The sequence below is a fragment of the Dendronephthya gigantea genome, unplaced genomic scaffold (assembly GCF_004324835.1).
Source record: "Dendronephthya gigantea isolate DGI-Jeju-01 unplaced genomic scaffold, DenGig_1.0 000247F, whole genome shotgun sequence".
NCBI classification, from domain to species: Eukaryota; Metazoa; Cnidaria; class Anthozoa; order Malacalcyonacea; family Nephtheidae; genus Dendronephthya; species Dendronephthya gigantea.
The window spans coordinates 145089-161046 of record NW_021163257.1 but is presented as its reverse complement, the minus strand read 5'-3'; the positions used below and the strand labels follow the sequence as shown (position 1 = coordinate 161046).

General features: G+C 35.8%; 2 protein-coding genes and 1 long non-coding RNA gene across 3 annotated transcripts; all 3 read right to left on the bottom strand.

The window, feature by feature from the left end:
* Positions 1–234: 234 nt before the first annotated feature.
* LOC114540681 (snRNA-activating protein complex subunit 3-like) lies at positions 235–6574 on the bottom strand. The gene is made up of 8 exons (XM_028560807.1): positions 6314–6574; positions 5467–5542; positions 5188–5271; positions 5067–5089; positions 3782–3883; positions 3434–3505; positions 1225–1401; positions 235–396 (listed from the first exon to the last, which is right to left on the bottom strand). The coding sequence occupies exons 3-8, from the start codon at positions 5191–5193 to the stop codon at positions 309–311; spliced, it is 468 nt and encodes a 155-aa protein (XP_028416608.1). The 5' UTR covers positions 5194–5271; positions 5467–5542; positions 6314–6574; the 3' UTR covers positions 235–308.
* Positions 6575–8850: 2276 nt separating this feature from the next.
* LOC114540688 lies at positions 8851–10719 on the bottom strand. Its single transcript, XR_003689095.1, has 3 exons — positions 9836–10719; positions 9432–9558; positions 8851–9310 (listed from the first exon to the last, which is right to left on the bottom strand). It is a non-coding gene; the product is annotated as an uncharacterized LOC114540688 (long non-coding RNA).
* Positions 10720–13422: 2703 nt separating this feature from the next.
* On the bottom strand, positions 13423–14484 carry LOC114540693 (scavenger receptor cysteine-rich type 1 protein M130-like). The gene is made up of 3 exons (XM_028560816.1): positions 14391–14484; positions 13923–14264; positions 13423–13796 (listed from the first exon to the last, which is right to left on the bottom strand). Exons 1-3 carry the CDS (start codon positions 14482–14484, stop codon positions 13423–13425), a joined length of 810 nt encoding a protein of 269 aa, XP_028416617.1.
* Between the last annotated feature and the right edge of the window lie 1474 nt (positions 14485–15958).

Genomic DNA, 15958 nt, shown 5'->3' with positions numbered 1-15958 from the left:
TACATGTGAATGCCTTTTATCCCTCTTTTTTGCTCATGAAACGGCCTTTATTTATGCTGGAATAGATTTCATAGGTTTTTTAGTGTCTCACGTTCAAGACCTTGCCAGCATTGGTTGACCACTTGTCTCAAGTCATCGTGGCTGCTGGGTCTCTGCCTGGCCCTTTTCCGGTTGAAACGGTCCTAAAAATGTTCCATAAGTTTTAGATCTGAAATTTGAAGTGGAAAGCCATGAGAACGAGATCACCAGAACGAGTTTGCTTCTAAAAGATTTCTGGCACATAGAAGATGTGCATGTGCTTAGGGTGATTACCATGTAGTTAGACGCGCGATCATCTTTTTGCCAGATGAAATTCCATGTCCTTGATACTTTTCCTTGATTAGGATTCTATCATATCTATTATATATATACACCCATTTGCAAAAACGTTGGCCGCATATAGATAGATAGATAGATACTCGAAATCTAATTAGAATTGCATATGTTGTGTAATATGATTGAAATCCCATGCAAATGTAATCATATGCAATTCTAATTAGACTTCGAGTATCTATCTATCTATCTGCGGCCAACGTTTTTGCAAATGGGTGTATAATATATATTATATATAATATAATATAATATATTATATATATATATATTATAATATTATATATATAATATATATATACACCCGTTTGCAAAAACGTTGGCCGCAGATAGATATATAGATAGATACCCGAAATCTAATTAGAATTGCATATGTTGTGTAATATGATTGAAATCCCATGCAAATGTATTCATATGCAATTCTAATTAGACTTCGAGTATCTATCTATCTATCTATCTGCGGCCAACGTTTTTGCAAATGGGTGTATATATATATATATATAATATATATATATATATATAATATATATATATATAATATATATAAATATATAATATATATATATATATATATAATATATATATATATATAATATATATATATATATGTAAGGTGTATTTTGCTAATAGTAGCGTGCCAACTTAATCCTGGTATTCATTTAGTCGTAATAGTCGTGAACAAATCATTTTCACCGATGAGAAATAGTCAGGATGTAAATTTTTCTTTGTTTCTGTATTCAATCGGTCATTGTAGACTGCACACACATAGAAATATTCTATCATATCAGCCACCATGACATGTTTACGACACTCACGATTAATAGTTGGCAACTAATATTTGCCTGGAATATTTACCTTAAATTACGAAACAATAGCAAATGCTCCCAGTCACCCTGGTGCACAAAAACATAGGGATAGCCAAGTTTAATTGTTAAATCCTCAAACTTTGTCTCTTCCATTTTCTTGCTTGAACAAACACGGTATCGAGGTAGCTCGCCATTGTGCTTTTTGTTATTCCAATCCATATAAAGTCTGAAAAGAAGTGAAAAAGCAACATTTACGTTCACGTATTTTAGCGGAAAACGTCCAAAACATCAAACCTTTTCGGTGTACCACCAAGGGCGTAACTAGAACGATAACTGGGGGGGTGTTATTAATTTTTTCAGTTCTACTCGCGACGGCCGGGTTTCTTTTGTGCATTGCACTTAGAAAAGACATCCGTCGCGCAGAACGAAATGTACATGAATAATCACCCCTCACCAAATATCGATCTATAGTTACGCCCCTGTGTCAAAGTCCTTCAGCTCCATTCTTTACATTATATAGTCTAAGGGCTGTTTTTCACTGTCGTGTTTTTTGCACGTACGTACACGCACGCTTAAAACCTTCTAAGTTGTTGTATAATTAATTTCATGCCAGGAAAAAAACACGCATCAAATCATCAACAGAATTCAACCCGATGAATTTTTCATAAGTGTCATTTAAAGGATTTTAGGCTTTTAGATTCGTATAGACATACGCACAAAAAACGCGATAGTGGAAAACAGCCGTAAATCTTAAACAGTATTTAGTATTAACACCAAGCAACAAGAGTTTTTTCTTAAAAATATAATGGAGAATTATTGGCACGAATGTCAACGCCATTGCGACTGAAATGAATACTATGAATAAAGAAAATACTATAAAAGTGACCTTTTTTCTTTGCGTATACACCGAGAAATCTCTTTCAACATTTTTGTTTTCAGATTATGTAGTACTTTGTGAACATAGCTAATTTTCTGGGGCCGGTTGTTCGAAAGGCGTTTAGCTTAAACGGTGGATAAGCCAAAGTTTAAAAATACTCTCATAGATATTGTGAATGACTGAACCTGCATCTTATGCATTTAATATGTACTTCCATTGACAATTAAACTATTTACATCGAAATATTTCGGCTACGTTGTTCAATAAATACATAATTTTGTTTTCGATTTTTAACTTATCCACCGTTTAAGCTAAACGCCTTTCGAACAACCACCCCCAGCTTTCCAGCTTCGCAAAACATTTTAAAATGTTAAAATTGTTAGAGTACTGCATGTTGGGAGATGATGTAAGGTTTTGAACACATATTACGCGACATAAAAATGAAACACCATGCAATGCCAATGGGTTGATCCGTATCTTTTTTGGCGTTTCATCGCCTTCTTATAACCTTGCATATAGTCAGATATCAGATTTTCACTTCAAATCGTCGTCTATCCAAACCCAAGAATCACTTTGTCCCAGATACATGTAACAGCTTTATTATCACCAAAATCAATAACCATCTCTTTGCATGCATTCTTTCCTCTTACACCTTACTTAATTATAAAACGAGTGATATTCTACGATATAGAGTGCATGTTTTGACGTCGGTTGAAATATACTACAGGGTGTATGAAAAAAAAGTAGACAATTGTTAAAATGTCCATAAACTGAAAATTTCGCAAAATGTCTGAAGAACGTGTGTTGATATAGGTATTTTAGGGTCTCTTGACCACTTTAACACTGAAATAAATAAAAAAAATTATATCGACGTGTAGGAATGATTATTTTCAAACACCACCTAAAACAACCCTCGCGCACAAAAACGGACTGTTCAAATCTTAATTCATTATCATAGGTTGAAAGTTTGGGTAATGTTTTATAAACTATCAAAGTTCCAGACAATTTGGTGTACATTAAATCCACCGGGCGGCCTCTCGAACTTGGACTTTTTTGCTATTTTTGGCCTTTCTCGCATACTTTTTGCAGCTCACAAATGATTTCACGCATGATTAATGTAAAATATCAATAATGCATGAATTATTACCGCGTGAAACGCATGGTGTTTGAAAATAATCATTCCTACACGTCGATATAATTTTTTTTTATTTATTTGAGTGTTAAATTGGTCAAGAGACCCTAAAATACCTATATCAACACACGTTCTTCAGACTTTTTGCGAAATTTTCAGTTTATGGACATTTTAACAATTGTCTACTTTTTTTTATACACCATGTATAGCCTATAACAGTGGACTTTGATACAAAATTAAAAAACTTACTTGCTATAATTTCGACATAAATCGCTTCTTGTGTCATTGTAGAAAACACTCTCAATGAAAATATCAAATATCCTACAAATGATAGTGCATTATTGAAAATTATTGAAAAACGTACTTTCTAGAACGGTAATTTCACAGACACATCAAGTTTGCCTTTATATATTATTGAGCAATTCTTATTGGGCATTGCATTAAGCCTTCCAACGGATTAAATTAAAGTACCTAATGAAAGGTAAATAATTTTATGGCAACCCAACATTTGGGAACCAGTCTTCATTTTAGCAATTTAACAAACCAGTCGCCTAACATAACAGTATTTTTCTTCTTGCAGGAGAGTGAACACTATACCTTGCCTGTAGCGATTCTTGGAGAATCGGGATTCTCGCTGTGCTTCCCGACGACAGTAGAATCCGCGGGACAAGATATTTTGTCACGTAAATCAGTTCATGTCTAAAACGGAAAAACATGTCCCGCATTAGCCTGGCACTATATGTATCTTAAACGTGGCACGTGCAAAAACAGCGCACATCAACTAATATAGAGTACATGGGTTCTATGCAAACGTCACTGCTGTTTTTGTTCAATTAAATAAGAATTAGGCACACGTACGACCAAGCGAGCTGTGTGCATGTTACTTATATTAATTAAAATTCTTGATTATGAACAGATTTTATGACGCATTGATAAACGTTTCGCCTTCTTTCATATCTCTCTACTATTTGACTGAGGTACTATTGCATGAAGCAGTACTCAAAACTGGGGCTAAGGCTACGTTCGCACAGGACCGGGCGAATTTAGGACCGTGCTCAAATTCGTCTGGTTACCTCGCGTGAACACGTAAAACCGGTAAAATATTCATTCGTTTCCACCGTGTGAACACCTGAACCGAACGAATTAGAACACGTTTGCGAATTTGTCCGGTCCCTAAGTCACGGATGGGAATACATCTGAGGAAAACTACTGCTTTATTGCTTGCAATTGGCAAGCCAATCTTGTCGACTATGCAAATTGTTGCAAGTTTGGAAGCAAGAAGATGGTAAAAAGGTTCTTAAATCGTTTTAGCATTTTATTTCTGCTATGTAGCTAAATATATTTTCGTGATCAATGACAGAGAAAATCATGAATCTCTGAAAAGAATTTGATGATTTGCTATGTGGTTGCTACCACGTATGTAGGTAGCTACAATGCAAGGAGTATCAAGAATTTTCAACTAAACTTTGTCCTTGAAGATCTGTTCACACAATTCAAATTTTGTCGGATCCGATTCACTTCTGATGGATGTTTTATAGTCAGTTGACTTGCAATGTATATATATATATATATATATATATATATATATATATATATATATATATATATATATATATATATATATAAAGGCAGCAAATCAACTAAAACCAATGCACGCAGTACTGTTTTATCGATAACAAACCACATTCCATACGTAAGAAGTGAATTGGATCCGACATAATGGATAGTGTGAACGGACCTTAAATCAAAAGATTTTAGTTACCTTGAGTGAGGAACAAAACTGCATGCCAAAACTGCAAATATATCGTGTAACTTTCCACATGTACTGTACAATATGCATGAAAACAATGCTAATTACGTTTTAGCAATAGCTATGTCCTACCTCTCTTCCAAGTACCAAAAATTCTTGAATTTTTCGTAACAATATTAAGACAGAGAAAAAATTATGCATACATATAAATATGAAATACTTTATAATTCTTGAAATAGTATTGATTAATTACCTTCATGGGATGATATAGTGCTGCAGAAAGGACAACTTCTTGTCTATCTATTTTATGACCGGTGACAGCTGCTTTCGCCTTTTGCTAGAACAAACAGAGCAAGCTAAATAAGTTGTTCTAGGTTTTGAATGGAATACCTACTCGTCCCGAATTTCTAGACTGTTTATGAAATTGAAATTATTGAAAGTCGCTATTCGCTGAAGAAGTTTTAAGATTGATAGACGTTAGCTTTAAGACTAGTAAGTTTAAACCCAAATCTAAGAATGTTTATATACCTACCAGCTGTTCTGAAAGGATGATATAATTCTTTTGTTTGAATGATGCTCAGCGAGAATTTATGGATTCAGGTAACACGCTGTGAAATACAGGAAAAGTGCTAAATGAGATCAGGTTTTCAAATACATTATTAAACATGCACAATTACGCTTAAATTACGTTCTCAAATACATTATTAACACAATTACGCTAAAAGAGATACTCTTGATCAAGTCTTGATAGGCCTTTAGCAGGGATGACTAAATTAGGAATGAGAATTGGGGGGGGGGGGGGAGTATGTTTATTCATATATTTGGTTCTTCCGGAAGAATTTCTTTTGCGAATTTCTTATGCAAATTTAGTCAGGGTTTTATAAACAAATGCTGTATTAGATCATACTGTGACTATGTATATATTATTTAACGAATAAATAATGTTGAACCATTGTTGCTTCAGTTATAGATACATAGTATGGCATATCATTTGTGATAAGAACAAAATAGTTGCCACAAAATAGTAGCTGCCGGGGCAAGCCGAAAAAGTTCCCTAATTAACAGGTAAACAGTTCGTTTTTGTTTTACCCAATACCTAGAAAATCTTAAAGTGTTAAGATAAGCGCTAAAATGTGATTGCCTAACAAAATAAACTTGTAAGCGATCACTGATCAAATTCATTAAAACTTTCTGATTAGTCACTCTGTGCATGTGTCCTCTTATAGATCATGGCTCTCAACCAATGAAATTGCTTAAATTCAACTCAACATTCTTATATAAACAACTATTATACAGGACATGGGAGAAGCAAGGATTTGAGCAATTATATAATTCCTTAGGGCAGATACTTTACCATTAAAATTTACCATAAGACTTACTGTATTTCCTTATTAAACATATTATATTCTTATATTCTTTTTCCATTGTTTTCATCCTGTGAATTTTGCCTGAATTTTAGCAGGGCTTCAACCTCTTGTTACACTCTATAATGTGTAAGGCTGATAGAACACTTTATCTAACAATTAGAATGATCTTATTATGATGTAACTGCTCACATTGACAACCATGTTTCACATGCATGCATGTGAAATATTAAGTGACACAAAGAATTGGATTTGAATCAGTTGAATCTATTTATAATGTATAATTACCTTAAAAGACAATTGAAATATTAAGAATTAAATCCATTGATTTAATTTAGTAAGCTCATGGTCTATTGTGCAGTACTAGTGAAACAGAACCTGGCTGGTCATTGCAAGGCATGCTTTTCAGTATGGGTGAGTTAGTGTGTATAAGCCCACTGGAAATTTTCAACAACCCAAAAAGTTTAGAGCAATCTTGGCATGATTATACTGCATGGTGTTCTTGTAATTATCATCAATTGACTTGTCAATTAGCTTGCACAATATAGGAAGGTGGTAGCAAGGGTCCTGTTGTTAAGGAAAGGTTAAGTACATTTTTTCACTACATAACTTATTATGACATTCTGGTATTTTATCAGATTTGTACCAATATTATTATATTAGAGATAATTGTACAAAGGCTGGAGAGTACATGCAGTATGTCCACAGGATAATCATGTCTGTACAAAAGCTTGAAAGCTATAGGCACTGTAGCCCAACTATACCTATGCTTTTTATATACGTACTTATTCTGTTACATTTATCTTATAAAACCTCAAAATCATTCCGGGTTGTTGATTGTAATCATTGATTCATTGTATTATCTCACATATTATGCTTATAAAAATGGATTATTTAATTACGCATACAATTATTGTTCCACGTTTTTCTTAAAATATCTAAAGGTTGGAAACTTCATTCGATAGATAGCGCTATGACGCTATCCAGCTTTCGTACAACCTGTCTCTGCAGTTTTTGGTCAAGTATAAAGGCAAAGTAAAAAAAAACGAAAAGTTATAAATACTTCAATTTACCTACAAACATCTTCAACTTCTTGTAAGGTGTCCTGGGTTATATTCTCCAAAAGTTTTGATCGATCTCTAATATTTTCTTCAAGACTAATATCCTCAACATCAAGTGTTGAGGTCATTTCCTTTTTGAAATCCTTTACATTTACCAGGGAAGAGAACTTAAAAAACGCCATGTTGAATTTAAGACGATGAGGTACTTCATGTATGCCTCTTACGAAGTCCTAAAATGACGCCCAGACAAAGACATGGACCATGAAGACTTCAGATTTCTGAGAAACGCCTTGGGCTTGGTGTTTGACAATTTACTTTCAAAATACGTCTTGCTATAACAGTAACAACAGATATGATGCAATTCGCGATGTAACTGATCAAATTTGATTTTAATGACACGTCTTCAACTGTTTCTTAACGAAGCGTAAAACGACTTTGCGGTATTGAAATGAGTAAATGACATATCCCTGGCAGTAGCAAAACATCGCATAGAATCGTGCAAATATGGACACGTTAGCATCGTCAGCTCAATGAAACACTAAAAACAAACAGGAAATTTAACCTCGAAAAACGGGAGAGGGGTTTGTGAAAACATCAGTTTGAATGGTTTGTGCAAGCAATGATTTGTTAAAAATGAATTTTGATTATATCGAATGAAAGTTTAGGTTTTGGTTTCCAAAATATGGGAAATTCAGGAATATTTTTTGGCGGCTCGACTCATAGCTTGCGTGACGTGATTTACATACCTTCAAGACCTGATGAAAAGTCCTTCAGCTGGTTTTCTAGATTAGGAATTACCAGTTCTTTGTAAAAACGCAGAAAGCTTTCCATTTCCTTCCTCACCAAATCAACTTCTTCAATGAATCTCCTCCGTTCCATCTCTTGTTCGGCAATCATCTTCTTAACACGAGTGGGGATCTCTGACGAAAGCAAAGAAAGGTGAACGATTAACTACAGTATATTTGTGATTAAACATCCGTCAAACGAATCTCGAGATTGAAAACTTTATAAATTGTTAAATAAGCAAGGAAATAAATTTTACTTCTGCATACGAAATGGTTGTAAAGCGGTCGCACGGTTTTAATTTTTAAACGATAGTTATTTTAGATCGATGGTTGAAGATCAAATTAACACTCAGGAGCTGAAGTTAAGTACCTTTCTCCTGTGTATCCTGTTGCCACAAAAACTTTCCACATTCTACATCATCCACCTGTAAACTGCACGACGGTCTCAAACTATTATAGGCCAAGACAAGCTCTCTTATTGACGTCTTACTGGTCGATATTTTTCTGCGAAGCCGGTTTCTTTGCTTTGAAGTTGTTAAAGTATAAAAATTAAAAAATTGCAGTGGTAGGTGTGAAATTGTTGTTTCATCATAGACAGGCCGTCAATTAAAAGATACATACAGGGCCGTCCCTAGACGCTTAATTGGGGGGGGGGGGTTGCTGCATATTCATATATTCGGTTCTGCCCGACGGACATAATCACGGATTTCGTTTGCAAAGTCAACTGCTTACAAAAGAAACTAGTCGGGCATAACCGAATATATGAATATGCACCCCCCCCCCAATTAAGCGTCTAGGAACGGCCCTGGATACATATTTTGAGAACTAACCGTTTAGTTTACCCATATTCACGACCGCCTGAGTAATGGAAAAGTGCAGACTCTTCATGCTTTTTTGAAGATATATTAAGATCTGTTGATGGAGCAAATCTTTTCCTTTGTCGACAGTAGAATTCTAGTCATCCCCTAACTTTTGCTTAGTGGTCTCGTTCAGATGAACAGCGTTTCTGGATTCCACGGTTTTGAAAAAGTTCGGGAACAACTTCATAGAATAAGCCAAAAGAATTCTTTCGTCAGGCGAGGTTGGCTGCGTTACAACTTTATCGCACAATTACGCCTCTTCACATTCAGAAAGAAATTGTTTTCTGGACTCAAGCAGTTGGTCCTCTTAATTAGACAAGAATAAGAATATAGAAAAAGATATCCATTAGTAAACCTTCGTATTAGCAGTGCAACACAAACAATGTACACACAATGTATAATTCGTTCACAAATCACAAGCGCATACCTTGTGCAACCAATTTCACTTCATCGATCCAAGTTGGCAAAACCGTGAAATGATTCTCTTCCACAACTCCAACACCGAGAAGACTCTCTTTCACCTTCTTTTCTAACGCTTCCGCTTGATTTTTGAACTAAATTTGAAACATAATCATAACTAAGAATAACAGTGATTAGACACAGTGCAAGGGCGGCGGAAGATCGTTAATTGGGGGTGAGGGCTAATAATATTCATATATTCGTGTTAGTAGAGCGTAAAAACAATCGATTTCAAAAGGATTTAATAACGCAGAATGCGAATATATGAATATCAGCCCCCTCCCCAATTAACGATCTTCCGCCGCCCTTGACACAGTGCATTTAACATTAACAGAAATACAGATAATCGCGAGTGTGTCTAAACAATTATACCTTCAAGTAACGCCTTGCTAACAAAAGAGGCATTTGCTCAATTTTCCACCTGTTCCAGGCCAACGCATGCTCTGTTAGTAGTTCTTACCTTCCTTCATGGTTTCGTTTACAAAAGAAATATGGAACTGTTAAGGTCACGTTATTAACTTCATTTGTAGTTCTATATCAAATAAATTTTATTTACGAGATGAATTTCTCAAGCCATTAAAGCCATTTACAACATTCGCGTCCGTGTTGTATCGGATATGACAAACTCTCGCCTTCGGCTCGAGCTTGTATATCCGATAAAACACAGCCGCTCATGTTGTAAATAGTTTATGAACACGGATAAATTTGCATAGCAAGACCAATATATATTGCATTTTTAAACTCTCAACGCTGATTGGCTAAGAGCCGGGTTGATATAACTCAATGTCAACACGGAAAATTTCCTGCTGCTTGTAGTTTTTGTGCTATATAATAAAAAATATATAAAAGATTTTTTCCGTGTTGATATACACGAAATTCTGTGAAAACACTGGCTCTTCGGCTTGGTGTTTCCACACAATTTCTCGTTTTCCACTCGTGCTGATAAACTTGATATTCACATTAACCAGAAAATGTTTTATATTTCTTTAATATAGGCCTACATGCAGTATCGTCTTAAAGTTCCTTTCCAATACTGTAGATAAAGCAATCCTTACCATTTCTGATGATGATTGTAAGATAGTCGGAACGTTAAATCAAAATCCTGACGAAGTGTTGGCAATTTAGTAATCTACAGTATAGCCTATGTCACTTGCCTTCTGGCCGCATATGCTTGGTACTATTTCCCAGTCTTGAGAAGTGTCCATTTATTTGTTCTACTTCCTCCCCCGTAGTACCTGCCGCTGCAGTCTGCCATCTTCCGCCCCATAAAACCTAAAAATATCCAGACCAAAGTATTAAACACTTTCCATATACTAATTTATAGAAAAAAATGTTCGTTTGCTTGTGAGGAACAGGGAATGTAAGCGTTGAATGTTAGGGTTAGGGTTTAGGGTTAAGATTAATTTGGCTGCAAGAATAAGAATATAATAGTAGTAAACATGCCTGGCAACTCCAGCTGTGAGCTTTGGCATGCATCACCGATAAACTAGGCTTCATTAAGCTCCATGTCTCAGGATCACGTTTTTGAAGCCATGGCCAGTACTTGCAGATGATATCGTACCACATGAATTGCACTTTCTTCGGTATCATCGTTTCTTTCTGAAGATAATGTGCGTACCCATAAATCTCCCCATAATACATACTAACAGCAGCTTGAGCCACACTGTGTCTGCATCCTTGTATCTCCAGTCCGGTTTCATCCAGTTTTGCTCTCTTTCGAACGGTATTACCCGCCGCTTTCCAGTTTGTATCCCCGCATGCCGAGTCCCTCGAGGTAAACTAAATGTAAGAATAATGTTTACCACACACTGTACATACAGTAATTTTAAACCTCCGTCTTTTTTAATTTTAAGTCGTTCGATGCATTACTCTCAATTCTACAGTCTGTAGAGGAACAAAATCATTGATTGCATACGTCCACTTTTATCAGTTATCCAAAAATCATAAAAACTTCAAATTTTTTTAATCAAATGCAAAAAATTCGAATCAATTGCTAATTCCTTCTGTTACTCCATTTCACCATTTAAATCCGGTGCTGTACTATTGCTCCTGTAACTTCTCATGCACTAATTTAGAACTAATCTTCAAATGTTGCAGACTGCCACAAATACAAGACTTGACATTACGCATTACAAAATATTAAAATAATAGACATTACCTGAGATTTCTTTCCGCCCTGATAAAGCTCTTTTATATGGCTATCGACCTTTGTTTGTGACGCCAAGAATGTTTCGCCGTAGTAACATGGTCGCTCACGTCTGGCAACAAGAATGCAATAGATATTACAATTTTTTTTTCATTCGCGAGTCAATAAAAATAATTTATCTTACCCTTCAGCAGACTTAAAGCGATACAGTTTCATGTTTCCATCGACATGGGCAGAGTGCTGATCCAGTGAGCATGTTGGACATTCCATCCAGTTTTTTCCTTGAAGTTTAGTTAACTCATACTGGCCAAATTTCCATTCTTTAAAAGCTCTGTTAAATGTTGGCATATTTATTGTTCCATTCTATAACGAAAACAATTGTACCAACAACAATTAAGCACAGTGGCACCAACGAATTCAGACATGAGCAGAGTGTCATGGGGCCATATATATGGGTTGAATTACTGTGTGACACTACGCATTGGCTGGGACTCGAACCCAGATCGGCTGCATCAATGGCAACAATGTTAACCATTACACCACCAATGCATTTCAGTGATTTCACTGTAACAAAAGGACCAAACTAGAGTTAGGTACTCATCGTTTCCACCTCACTTGACTTTAAAGGTTGCAATAACTTTAGAGACAATATGTCAGTCACGTTTGACTCTTTACTTAGCAAATTTTCAGGGCGGTCTCGCTTTGATGAGTAAAATCGTCTGGCGTTATTCAGAAGAAAGAATAAGTTACCACGTGGCAAATATAGAATGCGATCAACAAAACGTCACTGCTTAACTCCTTCTCTAGTATATGGTACTGTAGTAAACTTCCAACACTCACTCGTCCACTTGCACGTTCAATTCGAGTTCGATTCCGTTATATCAGTGACACTGTCACGAAAATTACTCATTTCGTTATTCAAACACGTAGGTTTCCATTGTCTTTTAACGCATATCTCAAAGTGAAAAATTCAATTCGAGATCGATTCCGTTATACTGACACTGTTTAACACAATTAAACCATTGACACTTTTATATATACTTTGCACGCTTTTATTTCGGGGTTTACGTTTAGGCGTTTAAAGGCCTGTTTACACTTGCGATTTTTGCTGCGATTTTATGTGCGATTTTGCTCTCTCGATAGATGTGAACGAGTAACTAGTTACGAATTCTCTGATGTATAAAAACTCTTATTTGAATATCAGTAACTAATTCACTCATTTGTATCTATCAAAGGAAGAAAATAGCACATAAAATCGCAGCAAAAATTGCAACTGTAAACGGGCCTTAAGATTTGTAGAGTAAAACTTTTTTTCGCTGTATATAGACCATTCGGGGTTTACGAAAAAGCTTTTGTTTGATATGTTTTTAATTGCATTCGACATAATAACTCTATTTTTGTTTTTTAAGTCTAGGAGCAGATTCGTGGTAACGAAACTCACTCCACGACGATGATTTTTTCCAGCAGGGTTCTTCGGCAAACAAAAGATGAGACGCCAAAGGCGAGCTTGCGATATTGCGTGATAGCAAATAAGAAAGATTAAAAACTGGTATTACGTTCCCGGCCCAATGAAACGATTTAGCAAATTTTCCATTACCGCCAAATAAGATAACTTATTCTTTCTTGTAAGCAAGCAGAAATTGAAGCTAATGCACGCCCAACTTCATACAAAATGTTTGATTACGATAGAAATCATAGTTATTGACTTTTACTTTGCATGATTAACGGCATTAAAGTTCACAAGCCTGATATTAGACTTACACAGATAATTGCACAGATAAAGTCCGAGTTAACGGACGCTCTTAGATATATGCTAAGAGAGCAACCTTATTTTTTTATCTTTACCTGTTGAAACACATTCTACTCCAGCGTCTTGGCCATGACTGCAATCATGTTTTCCCCATCCTCTATGAAAACAACTTGTCAAATTTTGCTCCGTTCCTTTGCATTGAACATCGTCTAACCAAATCCGTCCAGAACCATCAGGAACCTGACCTCCCTGAAGAGCTCTAACAGCATCTTGATAACCAAGTTGACGACAAACAACTCTAGCATCTTTAAAATCCCATCCATCATCACAGATTGTTCCCCATTGTCCATTGAAGAACACTTCAACACGTCCTGTTCCATTTTTACTTAAAGATCCTTGTAATCGCAGCGTTATATCAGCTGGAATATTCAAAATGCCTAAATAAAGTTTGTGTGAATTATGCTGATGCTTTGAATAGTGGAATAAATAGAAAAATGATTAAGTGAAACTAATATCACGAAAATTTCTTTCGTTTCTTAACATGCTTATTTTTGTATCTTTACCTGCTGAAACACATTCTACTCCAGAGTCTTGGTCATGACTGCAATCATGTTTTCCCCATCCTCTATGAGAACAACTCATCAAATTTTGCTCCATTCCTTTGCATCCAACCTGGGCTAACCATATCCGTCCAGAACCATGAGGAACCTGACCTCCGTAAAGAGCTCTAACAGCATCTTGATAACCAAGTTGACGACAAACAACTCTAGCGTCTTTGAAATCCCATCCATCATCACAGATTGTTCCCCATTGTCCATTGAAGAACACTTCAACACGTCCTGTTCCATTTTTACTTAAAGATCCTTGTAATCGCAGCGTTATATCAGCTGGAATATTCAAAATGCCTAAATAAAGTTTGTGTGAATTATGCTGATGCTTTGAATAGTGGAATAAATAGAAAAATGATTAAGTGAAACTAATATCACGAAAATTTCTTTCGTTTCTTAACATGCTTATTTTTGTATCTTTACCTGCTGAAACACATTCTACTCCAGAGTCTTGGTCATGACTGCAATCATGTTTTCCCCATCCTCTATGAGAACAACTCATCAAATTTTGCTCCATTCCTTTGCATCCAACCTGGGCTAACCATATCCGTCCAGAACCATGAGGAACCTGACCTCCGTAAAGAGCTCTAACAGCATCTTGATAACCAAGTTGACGACAAACAACTCTAGCGTCTTTGAAATCCCATCCATCATCACAGATTGTTCCCCATTGTCCATTGAAGAACACTTCAACACGTCCTGTTCCTTTTTTTTGTAACCGTAGCGTTATATCAGCTGGAATATTTAAAATATCTAAATAAAGCTTGTGTGAGTTATGCTGATGGTTTGAATGGTGGGATAAAATTAATAGTAAAGTGAAACTAATATCACGCAATTTTCTGATTTCGTTTCTCAGGCCAGTTCGTCTCTATTGTTTTTTAATGCATATCTCCATGTGATATACATACCCACACTGTTCAACACAATTAAAGCTTACCGTAAATGATCGAATAAACGCCCCTGTCGAATAAGCGCCGCACCTTATTCGACAGTGCCGCATCGCGCCTATTTAGGAAGATATAAATCAACGCCTAAAAATGTAGAAATAAACGATTCTCTATTTAAGCGCGTTAATCCTAACATTTAAACTATTGAGAACGACAGGCAGTATTGAAGCTTCAAAGTTTTATTGTCGAATATCTCTTACTACCGAGCTCATATGACACTTCTGATATTTAAAGTTTTCATTCTTCCTAATTAACTCCGTGTCTAAAGCCGGTTTTCTACTAGCGAAGCGACTTTATTTCTTTGTATTTGAGCAATTTGTTCCAGATGGTTGCAGTTAAGAGCTCTGAAACAAAAGTAAAATGTCGCTTCGCGCGAAATATATCGCTAGTGGAAAAATGGCTTAACACTTTGGCATGTCGTCGATTCGCCGTGTATGCTGTGAACTTAGCGTGAATCACCAGCCCAACTTCGCGCTTTCTTTTTCATGTAACCCCGACTAAAAGTTAATTCGATTCATCGGCCTTCAGAAAATAATCTATTTGCTCACTTTGAAATAAGCGCCGCTGTCGAATAAGCGCCGCTGTGAAATAAGCGCCGCGTCTTTAAATCGATATTTGCAATAAACGCCGCGGCGCTTAATCGATCATATACGATACGCTTTTATTTCGGGGTTTACGTTTAGGCGTTTAAAGGTCTGTTTACAATCGCGATTTTTGCTGCGATTTAATGTGAGATTTTGCTCTCTCGATAGATGTGAACGAGTAGTTACAAATAGTAACTAGTTACGAATTCTCTGATGTATAAGAACTCTTATTTGAATATCAGTAACTAATTCACTCATTTGTATCTATCAAAGGAAGAAAATAGCACATAAAATCGCAGCAAAAATTCCAAGTGTAAACCAGCCTTAAGGTCTATAGAACTAAACATTTTTTGAACTCGTTGTATATAGACTATGCTGGGTTTCCGAAAAAGGTTTTGTTTGATATGTTTTTAATTGCATTCCACATAATAACTGTATTTTTGTTTCGTAAGTCTAGGAG